Source organism: Caretta caretta, chromosome 9, assembly GCF_965140235.1.
Source record: "Caretta caretta isolate rCarCar2 chromosome 9, rCarCar1.hap1, whole genome shotgun sequence".
Classification (NCBI taxonomy): Eukaryota; Metazoa; Chordata; order Testudines; family Cheloniidae; genus Caretta; species Caretta caretta.
Genome location: NC_134214.1, coordinates 58,619,017 through 58,629,756, shown reverse-complemented (window position 1 = coordinate 58,629,756; position 10,740 = coordinate 58,619,017). Strand labels below are relative to the sequence as shown.

The window sequence follows — 10,740 nt, the reverse complement described above, 5'->3', positions numbered from 1 at the left end:
CGCGGGGGGGGGAGGGGGAGTGGGCTGCATAGGGCCCCAGAATAGCTAGGGATGGTCCTACCCATTGCACTGCCTGGTTTCCACTCCCAGGCCTTGCAGGTGGCTCTGAATCAACTCCCTGAAGATTAGAGCAAAGGCCAGTAATGTTACACGGCTGCTTCAAAACCCATTCCCATACTAGGTTACTGTTTTTTTTCAGTGTGGAAAATTGTGTGCGCTATTTTACAGATTGAATGACTTAATGACATAACCCTCCACCAATGTCAGTCACTAAGTCAGGTAATTTTGTCAAGTGTCCGTCACGCAACATGGTGGTACTGACCCCTGTTTGTTCCTAGTACACTCAACCTTGTCTGTAGCATTGCTAATTCAAGCACTGGATCTTGCACAGCTCTGACCTCTTGTACCCACCTCTGTTCTAGTCCAGTGCCTCACACAGCACTGTCTGTCTTACTCATTCCTCCCTTTCTCTCTCTCATTTTTACTTAGAATATGCATCTTTACTGATTTTCCCATACACGCCAAAAAACAGACTCTGATCTCCTTGGCTCTCTATCCACACAATGTTATCACATATCATTAAGGAACATTGACCATGAATTGTAATGTAAAATGACATAACTGGAATAAAAAACAGAAGACAGTTAGGAATGAGTGAAAAGGAGGATAAAGGGGCCTTATAAATAGGCCTATAGCCAAGAAATTAACAGTAACTGAGTGTTAGCAATTGACTGCAACACAACCATGAGTAAGCAGAGCATTCAGTATGAACTGCATCATTAATTGGCTAAAAATTAGTCACATGTCACCAAGAAATCAGACAAAACACCACATAATGTACCAGTCTGATTTCTTGCTTGATATTATTGAGATAGTTCACTGACAAACACCCAACTCTAATGACAATGCAAGGTTTCCACTTCTGGATTCTTCTTGGTAACCAAACCAGGGTAACTCCCAGTCAGAACTTCCAGTTGAAATGACAGACAATCCCATTCAATCCTGCCCTGCAGCACTCCCTGCTGTTTTAAACCAGGATCTCAGGGAGGACAGAAGGATTTTGAGATTTCACAATTTTTGTTTTTCCTAAACTGAAGATCTCAATGTTTTCTGCAAAGGAACATTCCAAAAAATATTTCTTTTGGGGACATGCGAAACATATTGTTTCAATTTTTACTTTTTTCATTTTGTATTATAAAAATTTTGTATTTACTACAAAATGCAAAAAAATTGAAACTAAAAGTTGTTTCAAAACAAAAAAAATCAAAAAAGTTTCATTCTGAAAATGTTGGTACAGGTCATTTCAACATTGTTGGAATCCGTTTTCCCCCATGTATTTCTTCCTAAACAAAGTTCAGGCAGAATTCAACCCCATTTTGTGAAACGTTTTGCTTTCAACAGAACTGTATATTCTGGTGAATATGGTTATGTCTACATTTCTCCAACCAGCTCGCCTCTTGAGCAGAGACTGCCAATCGTAACAAATATGCTTCTGTTGTGTGTGATATAAATACTGATTATGGAATGTATGGTTTCTATAGCAGGAAAGTTATTACATGGCGTTCACAGAATGTATACTAGTTTGCCTAGCTTTGTTTGAGTCATGACAAATCTCTGTCAGGGATCAGACTGTTATCAACATACTCGTTGCACATGACCTAAGCCTGTTATGAGTTTGGGTCCCCAGAGATGAAAATTGTCTCCCTTCCCACCCCGCCCCCACTCCAGGAATTGCTGCTTGCTGATGTGGAGCCAGTGCTGGCTCATTGCTCTGACGGGTGGCCCCTGCTCCTTGTTCTCATTTGGTAGCAGATTTGAGTTTGTGAATAGCATAGGGGCTGGACTCTTTGAGCATCCAGATCTCCTCTCCCTCGTGGGCCCTGTGCTCAGCAGCACCCTCCAGGGCTGCGGTCAGCTCCGGGCTGAAGATGTTGGATGCATGGTAGGTGCGGCTGAGGTGGCGGAACGAGGAGTCTGAGGAGCTGTCATCGTTGTGGTTATCCTCATTGTGGTCATCCTGTAACTTGCCCCGGCTCTGCTCTAAGCTGCTCCCCACTTTTGAGTCTTTTAAGACCTCCTTCATGTCCTGTATGAAGGCCATTTTGGGGCTGAAGATACAAAGCAGGAACACCAGGCCCCCGGAAACCCCACACAGAAAATAGAGGCCCACTTTCTCGGGGACACCTAAGGAGAGAAGTGCAAACACGTCAGAAGAGAATATGAATTACTCCTAAAGAGCAACAGGCATCATTCTCCTTAGCAATGAGCTACCACTCTTGTAGCCCTACTGAGCAAGCACGAGAGCAAGTGGGAAGAAGGGATGTAAAAGAACAAGGGTCCTCAATCCTCATTCTTCATAGTATAGGGGTCAGGAAGGAACCTCCCCTGTTCCCCATGATAACATATTGTGGAATTAGGAGAGTGTGACATTCTATACCTTGGGGGAGTGTCCTGTAACCCCCATATTCCTCATTTTTATATAATCAGAATCTTACATATAAAACATGCCTTGTAAGGTATCAGGGGAAAGGGTATGATTTGCTGAAAGTCATTTATCTATCCATATATGTATATCATTAATGCATATGAAGTTATGAGAATTGTGTTGTATGGTTGTCACTAAAACATGCTGTAAATTGGGGAATCAGCCAGATATTAGCTTCCCAGAGGCAACACCAAGGAAAGTAACCAACGCCCGGGCGGGGTGTGAAACAACCCATCAACAGCCATTGTCCAACAAGGCAGCTACAATTCAGTGACTTACCTGCATGAGGCCACACCAGGGGAATTGCTCAACCTTGCCTTGGAGGCTCAGCAATTCCACCAGACATGCTTGGACTTGAGTGTTCCCCAAGCACATGGGACTGAGGGTATAAAGCAGAACATAGCAGGCCCATGTTGGGCCTTTCTCCTGCCCCCACCTATGTTGCAAGCAACAAAGACACTGAGAAGAAAACTGAAGACTCCAACAGAGGAGACTGGCCCAGATTTAAGGGACAAATCTGTATATTAAGGACTGCAATATCCAGTGAGGTGAGAAAAACTGCTTAATCTAGATGTTGCCCAGTCTAATGGGGTTGAGAGTTTAGACTGTGTGCTTATATTTTCTTTTCTTTTGGTAACTAACTCTGACTTTTTGCCTATCACTTAATATCACTTAAAATCTATCTTTTGTAGTCAATAAATTTGTTTCACTGTTTATCTTTGCCAGTAAGTTTGTATGAATTGTGTGGCAAATCTGCTCATGTTTTGCAAAGGCTGGTGTATATCCACTTTCCATTGATGAACCAATTGGTGAACCAATTAATAAATCTGCATTGTTCTTCTTGAGCAGAGCAAGATGGTATATTTCCTGAGGTGCAAGGCTGGGAGGATTGGGCTGGTGCCTTTCCCTGTGTGATTCATGAGTGGCCCTGGGAGTATTCATGTAATATGGCTGGGAGTGGGGCTCCACATGCTGTTATGATGAGTGATCACAGTGCCTGGAGGGGCTTGCTGCTTGTCACTTGCAAGGCACTGTGAGAGACAGCCCGGGCTGGGAGAGTGTTCAGGGGGCACAGCAGTCCCACCGTCACAGGCTGCACCCTGGGGATCCCATCAAAGTGGCGCAGCAAGCAGGGTGAAATACACAGCTTGTTGTACTGCTTTGAGCAGGGGGTTGGACTAGATGACCTCCTGAGGTCCCTTCCAACCCTGATATTCTATGATTCTATGAGCAAGACTTGTACTTCATACAGTGGTGTAAAGATTTTAAGTGTGGTGGCTAAGGACAGTGAGGAGGAGGCTACTGATTTGTTAGTTTCTGTTTGCTTATTTCGAGAAAGGGAAGTAGGGACAGAAAAGCAGGAACCTGACTGAAATAATGAAGCCATTGCAAAGCTGGAGCTTTTTAGACTACAGGTTGCAGAAAAGGAGAGAGAAACATGAGCGGCGAGTCTTATTCCTGGCCTGGGCCCGGCTCCGGCAATGTCTGAGGCCAGGTCTCTCCCTTGGCCCTGCCTTCCACCCTGCGTGCCCCCGCCCCGCACGTCCCCTGGGCCATTTAAAACAGCCCAGGGTCCCCACTCACCACCGGCAGCGCAGCGGAGCTGGGCGGCTTCCTGCCTGCTCGCTCCATGTGGCTGCCACCCCCTCCCTGCAGCCCCTGCGCAGGATGGGTCTGTGTCCCGCCCCAAGCGCCCCTGCAGCCAATAGGAAGCTGCGGGGGCAGTGCCTGGGGTAGCAGCACATGGATACTCCCGACATGCTCTGCCTAGGAGCCCCAGGTAAGCGCTGCACCCCTGCTTTGGTCCCCAAACTCCCTCCAAGAGCCTGCACCCCCTCCCATCCCCAAGATCCCTCCAAGAATCTGCACTCCTGCCCAGAGCCAGCACCCAAACTCTGTCCCAGAGCCTGCCCCCCTCACCCCCTCCTACACCCCCACCCCTTGCCCAAGCCAAGAGCCTACACCCAAGCTCCCTTCCAGAGCCTGCACCCCATCCCTCCGCACACCCTCCCATCCCCAAGCTCCCTCCCAGAGCCTGCACCCCAGCCCTCTGCACTCCCTCCCAGAGCCTGCACCCCTCACCCACTCCTGCACCCCCAGAGCCTGCACCCAAACTCCATCCCAGAGCCCCTCCCCCACCCAAACTTCCTCCCAGAGCCCAACCTCTCACCTGTCCTGCACCCCAATCCCCTGCCCCAGCCCAGGGCCTGCACCCCAGATCTCCTTCCTCCCACCCAAACTCCCTCCCAGAGGCTTAGGCAAGTGTGGGGTGCAGTTTGCGGGGGACGGAGTTTGGGGGGGCGGGTTCTGAGCATCACCAAAATTTCTACAAACCTGCCACCGCTGATCAGAGACTATTGGAACTGAAAGACCTGGAGGTAAAGGAGAAGCAGGAGGAAAGAGAGAGAGAGCGAAAACACCAACTGGACCTGCTAGAGAAGCAGCACCAGAACACACCGACCCCAGTGATTCCCATCATTCCAAAAATCCACAATTTGGAACAATTTATGTCCTGCATACAAGGAGACAGATAATATTGTTGAATATCTGACTACCTTTGAAAGGCTGTGTGCAGTGCATGAGATCCCTGATGCCAAGAGAATTCCTACCCTGATTGCAAAATTAACTGGTAAAGCTCTGAATGTATTCAATGAAATGCCTATTGAGGATGCTTTAGACTATTGTAAATTTAAAAACACTGTTTTGCAAAGGTTTCAGATTACCTCTGAAACACAGAGTTAAATTTAGGAATCTTGAGAGGGATACTGGTATGAGTAATGGGGAATATGTGAACAAAATGAAAGATTTGATGGGAAAGTGGGTGAGGAGCAAAGGTGTTACAAGCCTTGAGGGAATGTTGGATCTTGTTGCTCAAGAGCATTTCCTAGGCATATGTAAGACGGATGTAAAGCAGTGTCTATGGGACAAAGCTGTGAGTCTGTGGATGGAGATGGTGTCTCTAGCTGATGCCTTTGAACAGACGCAGGCATCTATTGAAAACAGCACTGACAGAGGTGTTTAAAGCTGGTGGGAAGGGAAGATCCCATTTTATCCCTATCAAGAGGGAGGGAGGCTGGGTACTCACCTCCCCAAAACCATTCCTCTAACCCTCATCCCAAACCTCCTGTAAAAACAGAAGAGCCCATAAGATGCTATCAGTGTAATTCCACTGATCATCTGAGAAATAAATGCCCTGTGCTAGGAGGAAGCAGGCAACCAATAGCTCATGTTAGTTCTGCTGTCCTCAACACAGAGCCCCCCCACAAGCAATTGAACCCTATTGTATTGATTTTGTGAGATTAGCCTCTGCAGAACCAGAATGGAGCACGTTAAGGTTGTCAGAATTAATGGCAGGGAGTACATGGGGCAGAGGGATACAGGACCCAGATCTCTCTGGTTAAGCAGAGTGTGGTCCCAAAGGCTAGTATGTTACCTTGCCAAATGGCAGAGATTGTGGGGGTGGGCGAAAGCAGATTCCTTGTACCACTAGCTAAAATCCATGTTGTGTTGGAAGTTTTGGAAAGCATTTTGACTGTAGGGGTAATGGAACACCTCCTAGTTGACCTGCTTCTTGGTAATGATTTTTCCATGTAGCTCAGGTTAAAGTATTTGCCTGCAGCAGGAGGGAGTTTCATGCTGGGACCCCAAGGGAAAGGGTAAGGTCTCAGGAACTGCTGAGGGAATTGGATTCCTCTGCAGCAGGGGGAAGCCACATGCTTCCAGGTGTGAGAGTGGTTGAGACCAGCTTCTGCATTGCAGCTACAGGCAACACCACATTAGGAAAAGATGGGGATGTAATGGCTGCCAGGGAGAGAATTGTCCAGGTAGTTAGCTACCAGTAAGTTGCAGATGAACCAGAGACAGCCCCCACTCTAGGAAGCATAGGGAAATATGTCCCAAAGGGGAGTCCAGAGAAGGGGGAGGGAGTCTCAGAAACCACTGAGGTGGGTGAGGATCCCTGTGACTCTGTAACACAGGGAAGCAGCGTGCTTCCAAGTATGGGAGGAGCTGAGACTAGCTCCTTTCCAGCAGAAGGCAACATGTCCTCAGGAGCAGGGGCAGGAGAGGTGTTGTCAGTAATAAAGGAAACTGTTCCAGTTGTTAGCTGGCAGAGTTGCTGATGAACAAGGGACAGACAGTATAGGGTGTTACACCTTGCTCAGAAGCATCTGTCACTGGTCCCAGTAGGAGACAGGGTGCCGGGCTGGAAGGCATTGGTTTATTCCAGCAGGATAAATTCTGTGTTTCTCTGACTAGCACAATCAAAAATGGGTTTGACTCCTGGCAGGGTGGGGGCAAGGCAAACAGTGAGTGGACTGGTAACTCCAGGAGTTACTTTGTAACTCATTTACACTAGTAACTTTCCAGAATGGAGAGCTAGTTCGCCAAATGGTACAGCTCACACTGAGCTTGGGGGTCTGAGCAATAAACCTTGTGAGGCACTGTCTCTCTCTCTCTACAGAAACGGATGCAAATCAATATCCTGCAAAAGGCTACGGGTCTGGCTACACTGCAGTCAGAGGTGTGACTGCAGCACGTGTAGACAGACCCAACCTAGCTCTGGTCTAGCTAGCTCCAGTGACAATAGCAAGGAAGTTGTGGCAGCATGGGCTGTACAACTCCACCCAGGACCCTGGGTATGTTACTTGAGTGGCTAGCCCGCGCTGATGCACCTTCACTGCTATTGCTGTTGGAACTAGCTAGATTAAAGTCAACTTGGGTCTGTCTACATGTGCTGCAGCCGCCCCCCTGGTTGCAGTGTGCAGACACCCTAAGGGAAGGGGGCCAGGAAAGGGGTGGCCATGGAGTTCCAACAAGTGGCCAACCAGACTGGCATCTTTGCTTCTTCCCAGAGTGAGTGAGGAATTCAGCAGGAATCACATTCTTTAAAGTCCTCTCTCAGATAGACTTAGTACTGTCTCCTTGCCTGAGGGAGAGAGAGTTCAACCCTGGAGTCATTCAGTCCTTGAGTCTCCATGACATTGCTCCACCCCTGCAGCAGCATTTTGGATGTGGCTTCAATGGCCAGCCTACACCAGAGGGGCACTAATGGGCATAAAGGGAACGCACAGTGCTGCAGGCTCTTCTCCAAGTGCCCCCTAACATGTCCATGTCTCCCGGCACACTAAAGCAAGAGAGACAGAGTGGAATGTGACTCTCTGCCCACACCCTCTCCACAGAGCACTGTGCACATGCTCAGAGAATTCACGTACCCCAGAGGTGGGCAAACATTTCCAGAGAGCTAGTAAAAATCATCAGATCTTCATGGAGCCTGGACAGCCTCGGCCCACGGTACCAGCCACCTGCAGTGAACAAGGGGACATGGTCTTACTGGCTAGGGTACAGGGGTGAGGCGCTTCTCAACGCCCTCATCCACTTTGTGGACTTCAACCTTCACCTGTCACCACACATCTGCCAACTTTCACTCCCACCCCTCCCTCCTCGGCTTTGCTCCTCCCAGGCACTCGGCACGTCTCTCTTTCATGATCCTCGCCATCCCATCCCTAAGTTCTTCCTGTCCACTCTCAGTGCCTTCCATTGTCTGCGTTCCCACTCTTTGCTCCCCCACTACCGTCTCTCTCTCCTCCATGCCATGTTCCAAACCTTCTGCTATAGCTCCTCCTAGTATTCCTTTGCTCCTAGCCACTTCTCTGCCCCTTGGATCTGTTCTTCCCTTAACTCTTCCATAGTCTGCTCCCCTTTGCTATGTTCTGTGGTACCCCTCCTCTGTGGGTCTCAGAGCTTCTCCTATCTGCCACTCTGCTCACTTCTCCTGGCTGGTCTGTATCTATCTGTCATCTCCCCTCCAGAGACCCCATGTTATTGCCAAACCATTTGGCCACATCCTCTAGATCTCACTCCTGGTTTTGCAACCTTGGTTTTGCTCATGAAAAAATGTTACAAAGCTAAGTGTGTGTGGAGGCAGTGCAGGGGGAAGAGTTCTCTTCCCAGTTCTTGTTAGCCTTCCACCAGCTGCCTTTTCTCTAATTCATCTGCCATTGCATGAACTCCCAGTGCAACCTGACTGCCACTGCTACCGTGCAGGGTGCTACAAATACACCAAAGAGACAGGCCTCACAGAGCAATTCCACTTCTCTTTTGCCACTGGCAAAATGTATCCTGCAGTGTTGGGCTGGGATCCTAGTCCACGCCCAGATAACTATGGGGACTGAAACCTGCCCTTAGTCAAGGAGAAGGTGGAGTCCCCAGGAAGAGCTGGGGTCCATTGGGAGAGTGTGTGATACCGAGGAGAGAACAAACCCGGTGTGACGGTGCCCCCCATAAGGCTTTATGGAAATATGCTTTTGAATGTGTATATATGACATAACTGGAATATGTTTTATGCTACATATGCCATGTAACATATCTCTGTAGAGGTTATGATCTACTGAATCTATTAATCCTATTTGTATGCATGTATCATTTTTGTATTCAAAGTTATGAATATTGGCTGTATACTTGCTGATTTTAAATAACCTTAGTAAGACATTTGGTCAACTTCTTTAGAAAGGAATTTGCAAAGTTAAGTGCCCAATCAAGAAGCATTTAATGAACAATGGATGTTGGAAGGCTCCAATCCACATAAGAAGTTTTCCTGGAGACATTCAAGATACCATGTGGGCTGCCTGTAAAAAATACTGAGTAATGCATGGACATGTGACTTGCCCAGGTGACTCCAAAACTCCATCTTGGAGCTGGACTTTGCATAGGAGAGAGGAGGGGGTGTCCACCCACAAGAGAAAGTCTATTTAAACCCCGGGGAGACCCCTCCATTTTGTATTGAGCTGGCTAAAGAGAGAGCCTCTCCACCCCCAAGGATATCTGAAAGAAACTGGAACAAAGGACAGTAACTGCATGGGGTTTGAGTGATTGCTGGACCCAGACTAGAAGGAGACGAGTCTGTAAAAGGAAGCTTACTGGGTGAGGATTTTATCTGTATTCCGTTTTATTACTGCACTAGACTTAGACTTGTGTGTTTTATTTTATTTTGCTGGGTAATTCACTTTGTTCTGTTTGTTACTACTTGAAACCTACTTTCTCTATTTAATAAAATTACTTATTAGTTAACCCAGGGTATGTATTAATACCTTGGGGGGCGGGGGGGAGGGAAACGGCTGTGCATCTCTCTCTCTCAGAGTTATAGAGGGCAAACAGAAAAGGAGTACTTGTGGCACCTTAGAGACTAACCAATTTATTTGAGCATAAGCTTTCATGAGCTACAGCTCACTTCATCGGATTTTTTTTAAAGCTTATACAGGGTAAAAAGGATTTATTTGGGGTTTGGACCCCATTGGGAGTTGGGCATCTGAGTGTTAAAGACAGGCACACTTCTGTAAGCTGCTCTCAGTTAAGCTTGCGTTTGTAGGACGTGGTTCAGACCTGGGTCTGTGTTTGTGGCTGGCAAGTGTGTCTGATACAGCCAGGCAGGGTTCTGGAGTCCCAAGCTGGCAAGAAAGGCAGGGGCAGAAGTAGTCTTGGCACATCAGGTGGCAGCCCCAAGGGGGTTTCTGTGATCCAACCAGTCACACCCGGTGAATGAATTCCCAGTGGAGAGGGGCCGCTACAGGGCAGAGCGGGGTCTAGCAAGAGCATTGATGGAACAGCATTAAGAAATAAAAGACTGAATGAGACATCCTAGTGAACAGCACTGCACTGAACTGCCTGCATAACCAGGCCGGGGTGCTCAAAGTAATTTCCCACACCCAGGAGACATAGAGGCTGTGTGCCTAAATAAAGGAATAGAGCCCTCCTTCTGTTGCACATCTAGGATAGGCAGATGAACTGGATCTCTGTGACCATCAGCCTGATCCATGAAGGGGAAAAGGCCCTGATTTAGATTTCTGCTTCCCTTTCTCTGGGCTCAGTCTGCATTCCTCATGGAGGGTAGAAGTGCCTGGCTCAGGGACTTCCCCCTTCACTGCGATGCAGGAGCCAGATTTTGGGCAAACCTTCTTGCGCACAGCCTGTGTGAGAGGAGCCAGCCTGGCACATCACATACATGCAGTCCCCAGCCAGCCAGGAAACCCCAACTGGACACTCAAACAAGAGCCTTTCTTAGCCCACACAGCACAGCCCCAGGGGAACAGCAAGTGTTTACCATGTGTGTAGTCGGAGAGCGAGAAGGGGTCTGGGGAATCCTGGCCCACCTCCTCGAGCAGCTGCCTTGGCACTGTAATGAGAAAGGAGACTGCACTGAAAGGGCAGCTCATGTAGAACCCCTGGGATGGGGGTAGCAGCCAGGGATGGAGAGGAGA

General features: G+C 48.2%; 1 protein-coding gene across 2 annotated transcripts in view; it reads right to left on the bottom strand.

The window, feature by feature from the left end:
* Nucleotides 1-544: 544 nt before the first annotated feature.
* Nucleotides 545-10,740, bottom strand: part of LOC125643007 (protein eva-1 homolog C) — a 54,483-nt gene continuing 44,287 nt past the window's right edge. Inside the window, exons 6-8 of one of the 2 annotated variants that reach the window (XM_048865050.2) lie at nucleotides 10,584-10,655; nucleotides 7,699-7,788; nucleotides 545-2,184 (exon numbers count right to left, since the gene is read on the bottom strand). In XM_048865050.2, coding sequence (XP_048721007.1) covers nucleotides 1,799-2,184; nucleotides 7,699-7,788; nucleotides 10,584-10,655 — 548 coding nt within the window. In that variant the 3' untranslated portion in view covers nucleotides 545-1,798. The remainder of the gene's footprint in view (nucleotides 2,185-7,698; nucleotides 7,789-10,583; nucleotides 10,656-10,740) is intronic. The other variant, XM_048865051.2, reaches the window with a different exon arrangement.